The sequence below is a fragment of the Cynoglossus semilaevis genome, chromosome 11, assembly GCF_000523025.1.
Source record: "Cynoglossus semilaevis isolate Cse_v1.0 chromosome 11, Cse_v1.0, whole genome shotgun sequence".
In the NCBI taxonomy this organism is placed as follows: Eukaryota; Metazoa; Chordata; class Actinopteri; order Pleuronectiformes; family Cynoglossidae; genus Cynoglossus; species Cynoglossus semilaevis.
The window spans coordinates 2,807,153-2,826,073 of NC_024317.1; the positions used below are offsets into that span (position 1 = coordinate 2,807,153).

Sequence of the window (18,921 nt, forward strand, 5' to 3'; positions counted from 1 at the left end):
ACCTACCAAATCTCATTTTGGTCTGTAAATCAGCCTCTGTTTCGTCTGTTGGGTTAGTGGTTGGAAAACTGCCAGTTTTTTTTTTTTTGTTGTTGTAGCATCGTCCACATGGGGTTTGCTTGGTTTGGGAACTTAAATGTTTTAACTGCAAAGTGACCTATGTTTTTTCCAACAAATGTTTGCAATTAAAATAAAAAAAAAAGTCCAAACAAAAGGAAACAACTATATCTAGCTATACTTAATACTGGCTTGATTAAAAAAAAGCATTATCTGAATACAGTTAATAAATAATTTAAGTTTTCATGTTGGACATTAACTTCTATGATTACCAAAGTAGACAGGAAAAAAAACAGAAAACAAGTGTGGGTCAAACTCTGGCTCTCGGTGGCCGCGCGTGAATACAGGCTGATGTTCTTTGATGGACTCAGTGTTTCAGTTATTTATGGAACTTGACCTGTAGTCACAAGCTTTCAATTATCATTTCGCTCACCATAAAATGATAATAATTTACAATGATGGAGATATGTGTGCATTAGGTCATGTGTTACAGCATTGATTTTGCAGGATACTATTTTGGTTGTGTTTTTAACTGCTTAGGTCCACCATGTTTGATAAACACAAGCTAGCTCAAGCAATGATGTTCTCCACTAGTAACCATAATTAGGTGTACCTTTTTTAAAAACAAAAACAACGTTATTATTGCTGTTAATGTAAAACAAGTGTTGCATTGGTTTCACATTGACAAACAAGCTGTTTCCCCATGTTCCCCTGCACCTTGTTCACCTACCTGCCTCCAAAGAAGCAGCGTCAGAGCTGATGGTTGAGGCGCAGCTATTGCTGTAGTTCTGTCGTATTTCCCGGAAAAAAACATTGGTTTCTTTCAGGTTCTTCTTCAGCTGAGTGGAGTATTTGTTGTAGCTGCTGAATGTCCGTGTCAGCTCCCGGGATAAAGGGTTGCTTCTCTGTGGTTGTACATTCCCCTCCATGGTAAACAAAAGCCGCCGCCGCCGCTGCTGTTGTTGTTGTGTTGATGGCGTTAATTGTCAAGTTATCACTCCTTTTTGTTTCCTTTATGTGCTAAAATAGTGGGTTGTCATGTGTGATCCAAACCCAGCATTATAAACTTGTTACCTGGCTGATTTGTTATTCAGTAGTAGTCGGTAAACATTAGCTTCTCACTATGCGGAATCACGCCAATCTCTTCTGCCTTTTTTTTTAAGTCAGCCAATCAGGACTGTGCATTTGGCTTCTGGCATCCTGTGGTTTATGTACAGCGTTATAGTTTAACAATTTGTTGTTGTATGACGAAGTCAACGCTTTTTTAGCATCTCGTTTGAACAGCGGTATCCGATAAGCACCGCCCGTCTCGGTTGCAGCAGTGTGACGGGTGCGTTTGATAAATATCACACAAACGATTCCAAGTGATGTTTAAACCACCGACGTTTGTGAACGAACTAAATCATGTTTTTTTTCAAGACCTAGCTTCGTCCCAACTAACGTGAGCGCCACTCTTAGCTTAGAGACATCTTACATCCGTCCTCGTCTTGGCCTGGCACGACACGCATCGCCTTTCTCTCGGCTCACTGCGACTGTGCCAGCTCCACACAGAGAGGCAACTCCAGTTGGCCTCGACGTTGTCCGCTGGTTGTAAATGACAACGGGAAGAAAAAAAAAAGTTGACTTCTCCCGACCAGGCTCCGTGGGAAAATATCCTCCTACGCCGACTCTGGCCCGGAGACGCCAGCGGACATCGTCCACACTCCAACCCCGGACTGCGACGTTGACACCAGGCAGTTGTGTTGAACGCTTTTTGGGGTGGGCGAAGATGAAGAGGACAGTCGGTGGTGTCGCACGGCGAGGTGTGTCCGGGAGAAATTACATTGCAGAGACCGAGCAATCAAATCACTGCAACAACAGAAAGTCGAGCAGACAAAAGTTGGAGGGAGGAAAAGGCGGGGTTCAGCGTGACGCACTGCCTTCTGGGAAATGTAGGAAGTTCGTGTAACGCAGCAGCAGTGGATAAACAAAACAAAACATTCTTGTTAAAGCTGAAGCTTATTCTTTTTCAATGTCCGTTAAATGAGGTCCACATAGGAACCGATTTTGTTATGTTCCAGTAACATGATGTGATTTTTTTTTAAGTTTAACAAAACAGAGCGTGCAGCTGATAAACATCACATTACTGGCTGTTCTGGTCATAACAACATCATGCCCACAGGGGAAAAATAAAAGGTGCTGCTTTAAAGACATAGGTCCACAAACCTAAGAGGGTCAGCAGGGGGAGAGTTGGGGAGGTCACGAGTTCTTCAGTTAACAATTGTAATAAAAAAAGTCCTTAAATACACAATATTCATCATATTCTAACAAAGCATAAATGGAGGCAGACAGTGTTGTGTTACAGTCAAAAATGTATATATTTAGCAACACACTAGAGCTGTTTCTGCCCATGTTTAAAATAAAAAAAACAAAATATATGAAGCTGTATATTATTAGAATGGTCTAATGTTTAATGTAAAAAAATAAGGTATGTTCGTTCATGTCACTAGGCCCAGTTATATAAAAACCTACAATATATTTCTTAAAATAAATGGCAACAATAAGCACATTGTATGTGTTTGTAGAACCTCTGGATATAACGCTGAACAGTAGGCATTCTGCAGCTCTTATCTCTAATATGGCTAAATATATTCTCAACCGCTGCAGGAAATGTTTCATAATGTGTGAAATACAGCGGGGCTTTTATCTTACTGGTGTGAAAGCTGTGGTTTCAGAGAGCACAACAACAAATGTGACATCATTACGAACTTCTTCATGTTGCATAAAAGGAAATGTAGTTGGTGTGTTGTTTGGAACCACAGTCTTTCCTGACAAAATCTTTATTGCTAATAGTTTCGTAAGCAATCATAAATTGTAGCTGTTATACTATATAAATAACAATTAGGACACGTATCTAAGTTGTTGAGATGGACTGAAACATGTGCATCTCAAATGCAGCTGGAAAAAAATGTCTTTGGAAAAATCTCCTGTTTAGGAACAGTCACCTGTTTTATCAACGTACTGACTAAATGCTGAACTCTAGTGGCTCCAATCGGTAAAGCAACTCCTGATTTGAACTTAAACTCTAAATAGTTTCTTATATATCTGGCGAACATAAGGAACACAATCGGTACCATAATTCACTTTAAAATGCATTTGCAGAAATGCTTTTTCATTTTTAGAACATAGTGTTTTCTTATTTATTTTTTTAATTTTAAATGTGTTACCTTTTTTCGGTGCGGACACGAAAACGAAAAAGCATTTCCCTTTTAGTTGTGTAACAGAATGAGTTGTGTTAAAATGAAAATGTTATTCGAATGACTGATTTGTGTAACAGAATGAGTTGTGTTAAAATGCAAATGTTATTCGAATGATTGATTTTTAATTTTATGTATGGGTTTAAAAATACGGGTAAATTCTGAACTGAAAAACTGAAAAAAGCATTACTGCTAATGCATTTTAATTTGAATTATGGTACCGATTGTCTTCTATATCTGTCTGAACACTTTTTGGAAATAGTTAATACAGTTTAGTTAATATAACTGTAATTTTCGAGGTATGTACGCAAGAGGTCGGTGTTGTGTCATTTTACGTAAACAGGCGTCATTGTGAATGGAGCATGTATTACAAATTTGATTTTTTTTTTTCGCAACCTAAACCTGAAATAAAACCCTGATGTGGCGATTGTGGTATATATGTAGAACTGAAATGAAATAAAATGAAATAAAAATTTCAACATCATATTACCCATGGCATTGGTTGTGATGGCGTCGCCTCGGTAGTTTGTGTATGATTTATATGATTGTGTATACGTGACGGAGATAAATAATTGAAAATAATGTCGTTTTTGTATGTAGTAATTGAGGATAAATTAGTAGAATATAATGCCATAAAATGATCCATAAGGAATTTCACATATACATAATATATAATTAAAACATTTTAAAATATATCCTACATATGTGGACCATTAAAACGTACCTAAAGACTAAAGGCGTATACTGAAAACGCAGCCGGCAGGACCACATGTTTTAATCAAACTCACCTCTCCTTCCCGCCCCCCAGACAATGACGTGTAGCTCCAACAGCAGCAGCAGCGTGTGCACTGTGTCCGTCTGGCGGTGTACCTGCTGTTAGTCAGTAGGTTTCAGAGCAGAGAGAGTAACAGACGCTGATCTCTTTCTATTTTTTCTGTAATTTTTCTGCTCACACCTTCTTTCGCCTTGTTGTTAGGGAGAGCAAACCGTCCTCCAGAGTCAAACCCGGTCTGACAAGAGAAGGAATGCAGGTGAACACAACTGCAAACCGGGGAAACAGAGTAGGGAATTATTTTCATTAAGAAGAAAGAAAGAAAAAAGGGAAAAAGACTCGTGAAACTCGGCCAGGATGGATGTTTCCTTGCCCGCTGCTTCTCGTCTTCTCTTGACGAACTCTCAACCGTGTGTCGAAACAGTTTGGCCGGAGGAACACACCGTGGGTGGCGGCGGAGCTGCGTGTCAGGTGCCGGTGAAGAAGCAAGCCGTGAAGAGGCATCACCACAAACACAACCTGAAGCACAGGTACGAGTTCCTGGAGACACTCGGCAAAGGAACCTACGGCAAAGTGAAGAAGGCCAGGGAAAGATCCGGGAGACTGGTGAGTAAAGAACAGCAAACATTTATTTGTTATTCATCCTACGGTAATAACCATTTATCAGTCGAGAGCCCACGTCTGCAGCCTAGTGTTTGCTCTCCTGTCCGGTTGGTCAACTGCAAGTTAGAGATACGGAGCTATTTTTAGGTGACACACTGGCTGTAGCTCAGGTGCTTTCAATGGGTGTTTCTTTTCCTTTTTTTAACTCTCAGATTTACACACAACAGAGCTAACATTCAACAACTGAAACTACTAGATTACTAGACTGAAATCACATAGTTTTCGTCTGGAGATTCTTTTTTTTTCCATCGAGTCACAGGTTGACTTTACATTGTCACAGCAGTAGAATCATCATCAGTCTTACTATTGTGACATATGAGTGTATGAACTTTTAAACATGTCTGCTGCTGCTCCCGCAGTGTGTGGTTCAGTAAACAAAGTCAAATTTGCCTAAGAGTCCAGTGTTTGTTTTAGGCTGGAGGTGTGCGTTTGTCCCTGCTTTGACTTAAAGGCTGCACATCAGCCTTACAGTGTCCTGGTATCAGTCACTGAGAGTTACAACACTATTAACTGCAATTTTAACAGTCAAATATATTTTTTAAAAACTATATTAAGAGCTGGACACCTGACAGATGACTACTATTACACAAGTAGTGTTGCTAAAGTAACCAAACAGTTTTACAAAATGCCACTATTTGTAATAGCTTTAATTGCATTATGTATGTACAGAATTCAATAATGATTTGTTAAAGAACTGTGTTGCTAGTGACAACATTTTGTTTACAAAAAAATGCATTTTGAGGTTATTTGCTAGCATCAATGATGTGAACATTTATCTATGTAATAGTTCAAAAAAATGTTTATATTAACAGTTTATTAGCTTTCTCTAAGTTTTCTGCCTCCACCATTTAGATCATGTATTAAAAAAAAAATCTTCAGTGGTGTTTTAAAGTAGTGGTTTCGCGGCTGATCACAAAAAAATGTTTATATTAACAGTTTATTAGCTTTCTCTAAGTTTTCTGCCTCCACCATTTAGATCATGTATTAAAAAAAAAATCTTCAGTGGTGTTTTAAAGTAGTGGTTTCGCGGCTGATCATATTCAGGTTTATGACTATGGTATAATCAGTGAAAGTATTTTATCAATTCCCGTAACTCTCTCCCTGCACAATAGTGTTTTATGTAATCACCTTTTATGGCCCTTATAGAAACATAAGGGGTCAAGTGTTTTCTTTGGAATGAGTTTAGTCCCTGGGTGGAGTAATCAGTCGGGAAGTTAGGTAAATTTCCTCTTGAGTTTTGAAAGCAACAGGGGAAGTTACAAATAGCCTTTCAGGTGGATTCCAGTTCACTGTGACCTTAGGGGAAATGGGAGGCATTTAAATACAACCTGAAAAGAGATAAGTATTTGAAAGGGAGGTGAGAAGTGGCCAATAAAACCACAGTGTCTCTCAGCACTACATTCCAGCAAGAATTTCTAGCTTTATAACGCCTCTATAAACTCATAAAGACAAAAATCTGCTCCGTACGGTTTGATAACAATCTTCATAAATAGTTCTGCCTGTGTCTGGTGTCAAAGTAATACAGTATATGACAATAATTAGGAAGTCCAATGTTTTTTAAACCGCAGCGAATACATCACTAATACATCACCGACAAAACACAAGGTGATTTTTTTTTTGTTGTTGTTGCGATCGACCGCTGATCACCTTCATCAGGAATGCGCTTTGTTAAATCCTACTGTTTTGTTTCACTTTTGAAAGAAAGTCGTTAGACACGAAGAGAGGCCGAGTGAGGAATTTCCCCTGCTGTAGGTGCAGCAAACAAACAGACAACCTGTGATTCTTGTTCAGTCTTGTCTTGCCTTCACACGACTTGGTGATATTGTGCTTAGTCTGAGGGATATGTCTGGTGTCTGTGATTTATCCGTAAAGGCAACATACCAAAGGTGCGTGCCCTCTCCCCCCCAAAAAATGTTTGTTGAAGCATTAACTCGTGTAACATTTCCGTAAACAGCACTGGGCGTCAAATGGAAACAGGAGAAGCCGTCATTGGTCTTTGTTTTTATCTGTCCACTTTAGCATTAGCAACATAATGGATGAAGCTGTGTAATTTGACTCGGGGTGTGACACCAGGGATGGCTTCGTCTTGCGTGAGCTGCTGCATTACAGCTGTCCTCATTGTCCAACAGCATACTTTAGATTATGTAACACATTTAAGTGGGTGGTGATGGTGGTGTTGCTGTTGGGGTTCAGTGTAGATTAATTCAGAGTTGACCTCATGGTCAGAGTGACATGGATGCCTCGTTAGTCAACAGGAATGCTTTGTGGAAAAGCTGCAGGTTTATTTGTTAGAGTTCCGTCGTCTGTTCGGTTCTACTTTATTTTCATTTGGATCTTAATCTAAAAAAAGTTGACATCAACTTGTACTAAACCTGAGAATAGTCACTGAAACAATTTTGGGAAATAATCATTGGTTAGAAGTTTTCCCTATTATACCTACAACAATTTTGGGAAATAATCATTGGTTACCGGTAGAAGTTTTCCCCATTATACCTAGATAACAAGCAGTTAATTTTTACGATTACGGCTGCTGCCTGGATAAAGGAGCGATTGTTAGATAATTTTCTTTAGTTCATAAAAACACCATGCTTCTTAAAAATAGCAGGAGTCTTCAGTTAAAACTCGCTTTCCACTGACTAAAATATTTATTCGTGTAGACTTGGTTTTTTTTGCAGGACCCTCAGGGCTGATTATTTTTATTATCTGGCAGAAATGTGCCTGCGGTGCTGCTAGTCAACACAAAAACACAGAACACAACAGTAGTAAAAACTAAATGTAGACGTTAAATGAGAAAAATCAAAAACATCCAACGTAGTAAAAAATATAACATACACACAAAAAACTTTACAAAAACAACATTAACTGAAGGTTAGACACTGAGTCAAACACAGACGTTATGAGAAGTCAGGCTTTTAGTTTTATCAAAATGAAAGTAACGCGGTTCCTGACGCTCAACTGTATTTTCCTAATCAGGTATTTCTTGAATGTCCTATTGCCACTCGAGCAACATATTTCTGTGGTTCAAAAATGCAACGTATATATGTTAAAACCAGACTGCACTTCCTCTCGAGCAGAGCGTGCGTAGTTTGTACAAAGGCACCGACGCCGTACGGTTTGGATGTGTTTGTACAGTACGACTGTGCGAAATGTCAACGATATCAGCATACGGCTGCCTAGTGCGTAGAACCGGCCTCTGCCGACCAAGACTGCACTACGAACTCTGCCATAACCTCACAGGAGTGTGAAGTCATCTTGACTGTGAGCTCTGTTCAACTGACAGCTATGCAAACAAACCCAGGAAACCTCGAGTTCCCAGAATCAGGAAAAGGGGTTTGTGTGGTGTGAAAACTCTGCTGACTCGAAGAGGCGTCTGGACCAGACGGTGACTAATGACAGGCGACTGTGGCGTGTTGAAACTGATATGACAAAGTTAGAGCTTTACTCATTTTCCCGTCTGTAGCCTTGAGGGTTTAGAGAGGTGAGCAAACACGGAGACCCCAGCACCACCCGTGCCCGTGCTGGAGCCTCACGGCAGCCTTTAACCCTGCGCTAGACTGATGACGCACTTGGTGAACGGTGAAGGAATCCCAGGCATCTGGGCCTCCAATAGACAAACGCATCATCCGGTCGTACGTTGGGATAATCCTGTATAATATGACAGAGCTGTGAATGCTGATCCCAGTAGACACTACGGAGATGTAAAGTACCTCATTGTACGGTCCAGGCTGACATAACAGCTGACAAAAGGTGTTCTTACGGAACACAATACCTGACCCAGCCTCTCCTGTGCCTTACTGAAAACAACACAACAATGTTTTGTTTTTTTTCTCTCCCGTCACAAGAATGCATTTCTGTTTAGTTGTACTCAATAGAACTAATTTATGGCAGTGTGTCATGGAAATATCGCAACGACTGCGCATGTTCCCCATTTTTTTATTTTTTTTTTATTTATTGTAATAAGGTTATGCAAGAACAGTGGAACACTTACGATCACCCAATTACATTAAAAAAAAGCCCTGAAACCTTAGCGTGACAACACATCGTTGTGTAACGCGTTGTTGTCACGTATTTGCTCATTTCCTATCTTCCTGTCATTGATGAGTCAAAAGCGTTGTCTTAAATATAAAAACATTTTTAGTCTCTTGTTAAAGACTAAGTTACATTTCTTTCATTCTTCTCCTAAACTAAAATGCTTTTTTTTTCTCTTGTTAAAGACTAAGTTACATTTCTGTTATTCTTCTCCTAAACTAAAATACTATTTTCTTTTTCCAGGTTGCCATTAAGTCCATTAGAAAAGAGAAGATCAAAGATGAGCAAGACCTGGTTCACATCCGCAGGGAAATCGAGATCATGTCGTCACTCTGTCACCCACACATCATCACCATATATGAAGGTAAAATGTTCTAAACCTTTTGTTTTACCTCACATGTTAGAATGAAATTTTTTAATGGGGGAAAAAAAAAAAAAAAAAAAAGCAAAACGTGCCTCAATCGGTCTCTGTTAGGGAGCCACAGCTTGGTCACGCAAGGTCTTTTGTGCATACTGCTGCCAGGTTACATAAGCACAGATCATATCCTCCCACTGTCCCTCATGCCTGATGAGATGGTCATCACTGAGTGTTTGCACCACAGCATCACTGGGCCTCATTCAGCCTAATGAGAGCCAATGAGACGCTTGTACAGGAAACTACACGTCTGTCCAAAACTCCCGACTCAATAAAACTCATCTAGATCAACAATCATCTCTGCACTCTTCAAAGGAACATCAGTACGAATACAATCTGAAATATAAGCTGCCGGACTAGAAAGTGCCAGACTAAAATAGCAGGTAGTTTGTGAAGAAAATTAAAACTTAAAGACAAAAACAAAACTTTATGACGAGACCAAATACTATAACAAAATTAGCTAAAGTTTAGCTTTTAATTATAAGTCAGAAGATGAGTGAAAACTAGCATTGGACTCTCCTAGGTTTGTCATATAAGAAAAGAAAAAAAATTAAATAAAGGTTGGCAAAATGAATGAAATCAACACAGAAATAATAATTAAAACTTAGACTAACTTACTAGTAAATTCTTAAAACATTAAATTACAAATATAATAAAATTAAAATAATAAGAAAATATCATATATAAGATAATAATAAAAAGATGAAATTACACTGGAAATTAATATCATATATAAGATAATAATAAAAACATGAAATTACACTGGAAATGTCATTTCGTGCCACACTATAGAGGAAGTAGTTAGGGTGGGTTAAGCTGTAGAAAATGAATGACTAATCCAACATGTGTTATGAATAATTCTCACAAGGTTTACAAAAAAACTCTGTTAAAGAGGTCAACTTCCTATTATAATGGACTTCTATCTTTTTATCCTTGTAGAAATTTAAATATATTTTTGAAGAAACACTCGGGATAGTGAATAGTAATAATTATATTTATATCTTTTTTGTTTGTTTTAACAGTGTTTGAAAACAAGGACAAGATTGTGATCGTGATGGAGTACGCCAGCCGAGGCGACCTGTACGACCACATCTGTGACAAGAAACGCATCTCTGAACGGGAGACGCGTCACTTCTTCAGACAGATCGTGTCAGCGGTGCACTACTGCCACCAGGTACAGCTGAACATCCCACTTCACTGCTTTGGTTGATGGTTTTGAACTCATCATTTTCACCTGCAGGAAGTGCAGAGGGGGGAGGGAGTTGTTGCTTCTATATGGTGTAACAGAGTATCGTGTGTTGATCTTGTCCAAACACGACTGGCTGCTAAACCACGACTAAAACAAATTTTGAGCAGGAAGCTGGGCTGGTTGTCGTCCGTGGAGTTATATAATGTGTAATAACTGTGTGAGTGCTGGGTTAAATGAAGCGTCTGTAAAGAGCTGGCAACTATAGGCCAGTTATCTCACACACACACACACAGACAGTCATTTATAATCATTTGTTCCTCAGGGGAACATTATATTGTGTACTCCTCAGCAATTTGCAGTAGATTTTTGTTTGCACAACCACATTTACACAGGGAATAGTCGGGTCGTAAACCATCTGTCTGCGCTCACTCTCAGTGAGTGAATTGTTGTCTGGGTAAATATTTTATGTTCCGTTTGTAAAAAACGGCTGCAAAGACTACAATGCATTTTTATCAGCGAAGGTCTGAAGACCCTGCTCTGGATGGCCAATGAACGACACGTGACACGGCCGTGCAAAGAATGTCTGTTGCCAAAACAAGCGCCCGCGTACACACGGTGGAAAAGCTGACCTGCATTTTTTAGAGAAAAAACAATGTGAAACGCTGCCTGAGTCACAGGCATTCCCCCCTGCAGAGCGAGGACAATGAAACATGGCCGATGAACCAGGGAGAAAAAAAAAAAATTCTCTACTAGATAAGAATGTGTTCTGACCCAGTGAAGACAAATACTTTTTATGTAACGGGAACTTCTTTGACTTAAACCGGTGTCGAATAGATTTATATTATGTAAAAAAATGTATCAAAACAGAAGTAAACAAAACATATTTTTCCTTCTTCTTTTTTTCTTAGAATGGAATAGTACACCGGGACCTGAAACTGGAGAATATTTTACTAGATGGCAACGGGAATGTCAAGGTAAACATTGGAGAAACACATCCTGCTAACTCTGTTTTCATACTGATGAAGTTTTGTTTTGTTTTTTCAAGCTACATATTAATTGTATAAAGAAACGTATTTTAAAAAGTGCAGTTGTTATTGTTACAAAGTATTATTTAGAAAAATTACAATCTCACAAATCAAACTGAGAGTCAGCCCCAGGGCGTCATTGGGACTTGAAGTGTGACCTAGTGTTATATAAGGGCCTATAAGAGTGTTCCACATTTAAACGGGACAATATTCCCACTATCTAGACAAATGCCTTGTTTTCACTGACGTACGGTTAGTGATACAGGAAGTTTGGATATTTTCTACATGTAATAATCCTGATCGTAAATATTTTTCAATCTTGACAGATTGCTGACTTTGGCCTGTCCAACCTCTACCATGGTGACGAGTATCTTCAGACCTACTGTGGTAGCCCCCTGTATGCATCTCCAGAGATTGTCAATGGACGACCATATCACGGGCCAGAGGTGGACACTTGGTCTCTTGGTGTTTTGTTATACACTTTGGTTCACGGCACGATGCCCTTCGACGGAAACAATCACAAAATGCTGGTTCAACAGATCAGCTCCGGAAACTACCGGAAACCCAAAACTCCATCAGGTTAGTTCCTTTAGGAGGGACCTCATTTCTGGTACATGGCAGTTGGGGTATGTACTTTGGTTTTTCTGATGATGTATTTTTTCCGGGTATGTACTTTGGTTTTTCTGATGATTTTTTTCCCCCATTCAGATGCTTGTGGCCTTATCCGCTGGATGCTGATGGTTAACCCAGATCGTAGAGCTACGATAGAAGAGATCGCAGGACACTGGTGGCTCAACTGGGGTTACCGGCAGCCATTACTGGAAGCAACAAAGAGCAGCCTGGCAGATCAAAGCTCCTCTCCGGCCTCCACAACAACATCACAACCTACAGGGATGGCCAGTGTTGCTAGCTGGCTGCGTCGCACAACCAGGCCTTTACTGGAGAACGGTTCCAAAGTGCGCTGCCTGCTCCGTTCACAGGCCAGTGGAGGAGATGTGATCCGACAGCGCTCGTTGCGGAGGTCGCGGAAGGAAAACAACATCTTACAGACGGTTCATGAAGACGGCTCAGACAGTCGCCCCTCCAAGGGTATTCTGAAAAGACGGAACAGCTCGAAACAGAAAGTGATGAGTGAATCTCCAGCTGCGGTCCCGGTAGAGCCTCAGAACGTTCTCAGTTTATCTGCTACGTCCACTGATCCGTCGGCTACTGCAGCTCCACGCAAAGGTATTCTGAAGAAGCCAACAGAGCAGGAGTCGGGATACTACTCCTCCTCTCCTGAGAACAGTGACTCTGGCTGGGTGCAACAATCCAAAGACTGCCCTTCAGCCCCCACCTACAAGAAGGGCATCCTGAAGCGAAACGGCAAATTCTCCTCAGGGGGGTTGCAAGAGTTCGGCTCTCTTGATCATCTGGCGCCTTCTTTACCTCAGGGGGGTGTGAGGTCGAGACCAAGTGGGGCAATCAGTGAGGACAGCATTCTGTCCTCGGAGTCCTTCGACCAGCTGGATCTCCCAGACCGTATGGGAGCCCCAACTCGAATCGAGAAACCAGGCAAGTCGAGCATGAGAGGCTGCATCTCTGCTGACAACCTGCTGGACATTCACGAGGACAGGATTCTCGGGGATGGGTTATTGAGGCCATGGAACCGGTGCTATGAGTCAGGGGTGGCCGACAGTACCTTTTCCATCACCGACTGTGATAACGTCACGGAGGCCTACAAACAGGCCATGGTCATACGGAGCTCGGCAGCGAGCTAATGACCAGAGACCGGTCTGGGACGCTGAGAACATTTTAATTTTTTTTTTTTTATAATCCAGTATTTTTAAATGTCTGTTAACTACTGAAGACATGAATGTCAAAGTGCATCATGGGAAACTGTTATTGCCTGGTAACATTTTGGCCAACCCACGGTAATTGCACGTAGCCAAAAAGGGAAGAGAGTTCTTCTTAAACCTAAGATTGTATTATTGAATTATTGCTGATGTCATCGACCTAAACAAAGACAAATCTTTGACACTTGAGTAAAAATAATTTAGAGAAACATATGTGCCTTATTCTGCTGCAGTTGGACGGTGCCTTTATGACAATGTAAATAGTCAATCATCTCCTGTTTGTATCCAGTCAGATTTCATTCCAAATGTCATGACGTTGAAAACGGCATTTTGTTGAAACCAAAGATTTTTTCTGATTTATGTTTCAATTTAAAGCACTGGGAATGGTGCCAAGCAGCGCGCTGTTTGTTACAGTGACCTCACCTCCCTCTCAGAGAGCATTTGTTTTTGTTTTTCCTAGGTGATTTGGATAATGACTTGAATAATAATCATGGCAGATGTGAGTCATGACAGGAGTAGCAGGTAGAACCAGCTCCTGCCACCGGGCCCTCACACTGTTTACATGTGTGCGGTCGGCAGTTTCACTGTAAAGGTGGAGCGGGGGAATCGGAAATGATGTCATCATTTTTTTTTAAATTTGGAAAAAAACAATCAGGAATTGTGACGCCGCAAACCGTAATTAATCTGAGCTCCACAGAACTGCTTTGCGTTGCGTGTGATGCGGCAGGCGTAACCTTTCATCTCAATTACAAGCATGACTCATTGAGATCAGGTGAAAGTGAACACTGTACTCAAGTCTGCGGAACCGCAGTGTATCCAGGTCACTGGAACTGTAAAACCTAAAATTATATCAGGTTTAATTTTTTTTGTCACAGTATCTGGATTAACTTGTCAAATTCTTTTTTCTATTTTTCCTGTAATTTCTCATGCCCCTGGTGGCCATATGTGGCTACATCGTTTTCTTTCTTTTTCTTTTTGTATAAACTGTTAAGAGATTCAAGGCAGTGCCTGGAAAATCATACTTGCTTAAACCTTTAATACTTGATAATCATTAACTTAATTTATCATTTGACCTATTTTGTGCATAAATTTGTTTTTCTTTTTTTGGTAAAATGTCTTAGCAGCATGATGGTAATTGAAACTGGAATTTCCCATAATTACTGATAAGTGTTTTGCTGATTACCATCGTGAGACACTGGGCATCGAGTGAAAGACACGATGCATGCTGGACTTCCTTGTTCTTTCTTTTCCTATGACTGACATAAATACCTTGTTTGCCAAAGCTGCTTGGTTTATCATTTGTAAGACCACGTGATCTGCCATGTCGTTGTAATCGGTATGAGGAAATACATGCAATAAAAAGAATAAGAAGTAAATCTCTGGCCGTTGTTGTTTCTGACATGTGACATGAAATGCAATTTATTAAAGCTTGGGAGAACAGTGTACAGACGGAGCTGAGGTTGCAAAAAAACTGTAGGAACGTAATATTGTTACACTCTAACCTTCAATATTACACACTGGTCCTAACTACAAAATAAACTTCTGTCCAGTATTTCGATTCTTTCTTCCATTATTTTTCTATTCCATTCTTCCACTCTTGTTTGTGACAGAGGAAGGTAAATTCTTTGGTGTGGCTGCAACATGCTGAGAGTCACCAGGGGTGTAGCTGATCTCTGAGCCACGTGTTTTTACTTTACTGCCGCTCCTAAAACAGGAGGGTAGGCTGTGCTCCAGCAGACTCCTGAGCTGCTCACAGCAGAGACAGATGGAGTTCTGTCCAAGAAAAAACATTTTTTTTATATTCTTTTGTTGTTTAATATATTGACAGTTAGGGAGGTAAATAAGACCTGACCAGTTTGACTTTAAATAAAAAAAAGATAATTGGTGATGTGCAGTTATTTTGTAATTCATTTTTTCTTAAGATACATTTTTTATTGGTGATGTGCAGTTATTCTGTAATTATTTTTTTCTTAAGATACATTTTTTTAAGATAATTTCAGTTTGTGAGGTACACAAGACCATTTCAGCTGCCCACGGTATTTAGCATTCTTTTTCCATATATAAGACCACTGTATTTGGTCATTATTTGTTTGGAGCTCATTCTGTATAGATACCATTTTTTGAACTGTATCATGAACAAAGATTTGTGAATCTCATCGTATGGTGAGTTCAGTGCATTGTTACATCCCTAGTTTTAGGTCATACACTTCTGGCCAATAACAGGTGACGTTTATATAAATGTATAGTTTCTTTTTATGGACAAACCTCTGTATTATACCTTCAAGTTTCAGATCCTAATGATGTACAGTACAGACCTTCATAAAAGCTGGACATTTGTAATGCAGAGTTGCTTTGTTGAACACACATATTCTACTCTTTATGAGACTGTGTTTGCCTGAGACGTTCGACAAAATAATCACATTCATACCAGTTGGTTCTGACAGAAGGTCAAAGTCAAAAGATGTCAGTTAAACATTAGCCTTACCAGATCGATGCACAGGAGGTCAGCCAAAAACTTCGTCACTATCTCAGGACTGGTGTTAGCGTCTGCTGATTTTACCCCCTGCACAGCAAGGCTGATACAGGCGCATGCAAGAGTGGAGGGCATGAACACGGAGAACCTGTCGTCTGAGGAAAAAATGTGAAAGTGACTGGTATTATAAATCAAATATTATTATTAATGCTTAACCTTAAAATGTGCACATAACAGACTGATGTAGATACAACAGTTACTACAATATAACTGTAAATTAAAATGATTATTTTATTATTATTTGTTATAAGTCCATTGTACTAATTCCATTCAAATAGCTTTACAAGTCAGTAAATGTTGAAAGGCAAAAAGACAGATGGATGCCACTACTGCGGACACACCCCAACAGACAAAAGGAAGTACTTTAAAAGCAGGCGCTTCCCAAAAACCATATGATCTGACACTAAATCCTAACTGCTGGAGGCAGGAGGAACAGTCAGACAAAAACGGTTTGCCATTCAATCCTTTCCCAGACACCTTTTGAATGGGCTACAAAGTCGGGTGCTAGGACTTATCGTAATTTCACAGGCTGTAATGTCACTGTGCGTCTGTAACGACACTGACCGACTGTGTGCTATTGCCCTAGGCAGCATCAAAGAGATTTGTGGGAAATTAGCCAGCTGAATACTCGTTCAGAAGTCATTCAAAACAGACAATACAGAAGAACAACAAGTCGGCGTTCTGTCTCTGAAATGATCGACTGACAACTGGTGGTTTCTGTGGTTAAAAACTCATAGAACCGGCGTGGGTAAACTTTTTGACTTGCGGGCAACAATTGTCCTTAAATTTAATGGTGGGGGGTGGGTCAGGAGCAGATAGATGGAGCGTTTGTGTGAACTTAGATAAATGACATGTAGAAGTCATGCACAAAGGCAAAAATGCTAAAAACCCCCTTCTTTTTTTTTTGCTTCTTTACGCCATCTATGAGGAAAAAGTGGGCATTGCTCCTAAATTATATAATTTGGACAAGTTCAGCGGGCCGGATTAGAAAGCTGAACAGGCCGCCCCCGGGCCTTAGTTTGCCTATGCCTGCCATAGATGTTTCATCAGTCGTCCTTGGGTCTCTTGGTACCCGAAAGAAAAATTGTCATCATTTCTGACCGAGTAAAACAATATTTGTACCAGTCTTCATATATTGTCACTTCTGTAGCTCTAAATGTGTGGAGACTGTGACACTGTGATGAGTTGGAAACTCACTTGTGTGACTTACCAGTGGCAGCCAGAGCAATGTAGCAGTGAACATGCCTGCGCATGTTTTGAAAGTGCATGGGCTGAACAAAGGGTAAGGCATGAAGAATTGGTTCCAGGAAGTCGGAGGGAATCACAGAGGCCAGACACCAGTCCAATCTGGACACCACCAACATCTCCCACTGCTGGAGAAAAACACAGACCATCAGCACAAGTCCCACACTAATATGTGATATAAATCTATGAATATTTAACACACAGGACCAGTACCAGGATGTCTGTGGCTGAGATGGAGTTGTCAGCGTAGATACAAAGGGTGTTTACAGTTAGGGAGACTGTCTCTCTCATTTTTGAAGCCAAGAACATGCAGACAGTCCCTAAGAGCTGCAGTCTTTCTTTCTCAATGGTAAACTGCCTTAGGTAGGAGTCTAGATAATGCATGGCCAGTGGGAACACCTCCTCCTCACATTTCTGCTCCTCACACACCTGTAAGACACAAAGATAGTATATGAACCGCTGTATGTATTGGTGTCTACAAATGACTACAGACTACTGGGAGTCAAAACATACTTAAATTTTACAGGGAACTCTACAAGTTGCAATAAAATGTGTTTCTGATGATTAATTAATTGTTGTTTTCTATTCCTGCATGCACAATGATATTCCATCTGCCCAATAATGTCAATGATCCCTAAGATCCTTTTATTTATTTTATTTATTTATTGTGGTTGGAGAAACATATAGGGAGTTGGACTTAATATCAGACCCAATTTAATTGTTCAGTGGTCAGAAAATAAATTTGGTTTACACACTACACAGGGCCAATGGCTTTATGGTACACTGTTCTATATTTTATATACTATCGTTTTTTGTTCTTGTTTTTTGGAAAGTTTACTGTTCCCCCTTCATGATATTCGCCCTTTTACGTTTTTGTATGTGTTTAATTACATTTTAATATTGTATAGGTCGAGGTTCTGGGGGAAAAACAGACAGTAATCGCGACATTTGAGGGCTCAGGTGATACGCTTAGCTTAGCTTAGCATAGTTGCCAATATGGCGGCGATCACTGGTCGACGCTAACAAACATTTTTACATGTTCAAAAAAAGCAACGTACTTCTTGTATTCGACCAACGTCACAAAAACTTTGTGTTGTTTAACGTACTTCTTGTATTCGACCAACGTCACCAAAACTTTATTGTTTTTGAGTATTTGGTAGAAGTGAGTATCACGTTTAGTACCTGAAACATCCACATCGCCAGTAATCTCCTCATGTACGGCCTAATGTCGGACTGCACCCGCTCCCCGTGTGGAGTAGTCGAGCACTGCAGCTCCTGGGCCCTCAAGTAGCGCAGGGCTCGGAGGTCGCCGTTCACTGCAGGGTCGGTGACGGCTCGGTGGAATACGTTGTGGCCCGATATACAGTTGTTTTTCTCCCTTAATTCGGATTTAAGTTCCTCTTTCTCGCAATCCGCCATCTGACGACACAAATTTACTTTAGCCGGGGGTTAGCCGTTAGCACGAACCTACCAAAGGTTGGGTACAGTAGAGAGAAATGAACGACACGACTGAATAAATGCTGCTGTTTCAAACACGCTGCACTTCATTTACGTATAATCAAATGTTTACCATACAATTCTTTAGTTTGCTATACAAAACTGTAAAACTGTGCGCCCAGTTATAAGCAGATGTTTTACTTACGGTCCACTGAGTCATATACTGTACTTGTGTACGTCACATACTGAGAGTCTATAAGTTATACTTCTTCTCACTCCGTTTCAAATATATATTTCCATGGCTTATGTTTGAATGTCTTTTTATATTATTTTGGTGTTCACATTTAAAATAAACTTCAATCAACCAAAAAAATCAGATTATTTCATTTTATGAATTATTTATTTATTTATTGCCTTTTAACAAAAAAAATCCTCATATTCAATAAAATTTGGAGTATTAAACCCAAACAGGAAGTCCCTCTATG

The 18,921-nt window shown here is 40.0% G+C and overlaps 3 protein-coding genes across 4 annotated transcripts in view; 1 reads left to right on the top strand and 2 right to left on the bottom strand.

The window, feature by feature from the left end:
- The window catches only part of dstyk (dual serine/threonine and tyrosine protein kinase), a 14,789-nt gene extending 11,486 nt beyond the window's left edge, over positions 1-3,303 (bottom strand). Inside the window, exon 1 of the mRNA XM_025060045.1 lies at positions 788-3,303. Within this exon, the coding sequence (XP_024915813.1) occupies positions 788-986 (199 nt within the window). The 5' untranslated portion in view covers positions 987-3,303. The remainder of the gene's footprint in view (positions 1-787) is intronic.
- A 790-nt stretch (positions 3,304-4,093) lies between these two features.
- On the top strand, positions 4,094-14,597 carry nuak2 (NUAK family, SNF1-like kinase, 2). The gene is made up of 6 exons (XM_008319910.3): positions 4,094-4,671; positions 9,001-9,121; positions 10,195-10,346; positions 11,270-11,335; positions 11,713-11,965; positions 12,095-14,597. Exons 1-6 carry the CDS (start codon positions 4,423-4,425, stop codon positions 13,144-13,146), a joined length of 1,893 nt encoding a protein of 630 aa, XP_008318132.1. The 5' UTR covers positions 4,094-4,422; the 3' UTR covers positions 13,147-14,597.
- Positions 14,598-14,721: 124 nt separating this feature from the next.
- ccnd3 (cyclin D3) lies at positions 14,722-18,816 on the bottom strand. 2 transcript variants are annotated; one of them, XM_008319911.3, is made up of 6 exons: positions 18,642-18,816; positions 18,182-18,418; positions 17,213-17,428; positions 16,965-17,127; positions 15,707-15,849; positions 14,722-14,994 (listed from the first exon to the last, which is right to left on the bottom strand). In XM_008319911.3, exons 1-6 carry the CDS (start codon positions 18,654-18,656, stop codon positions 14,800-14,802), a joined length of 969 nt encoding a protein of 322 aa, XP_008318133.1. In that variant the 5' UTR covers positions 18,657-18,816; the 3' UTR covers positions 14,722-14,799. The 2 variants fall into 2 exon arrangements, with proteins under 2 accessions (XP_008318133.1, XP_024916103.1); XM_025060335.1 differs by having other exon boundaries at positions 18,182-18,466; positions 18,642-18,735.
- Positions 18,817-18,921: the final 105 nt, after the last annotated feature.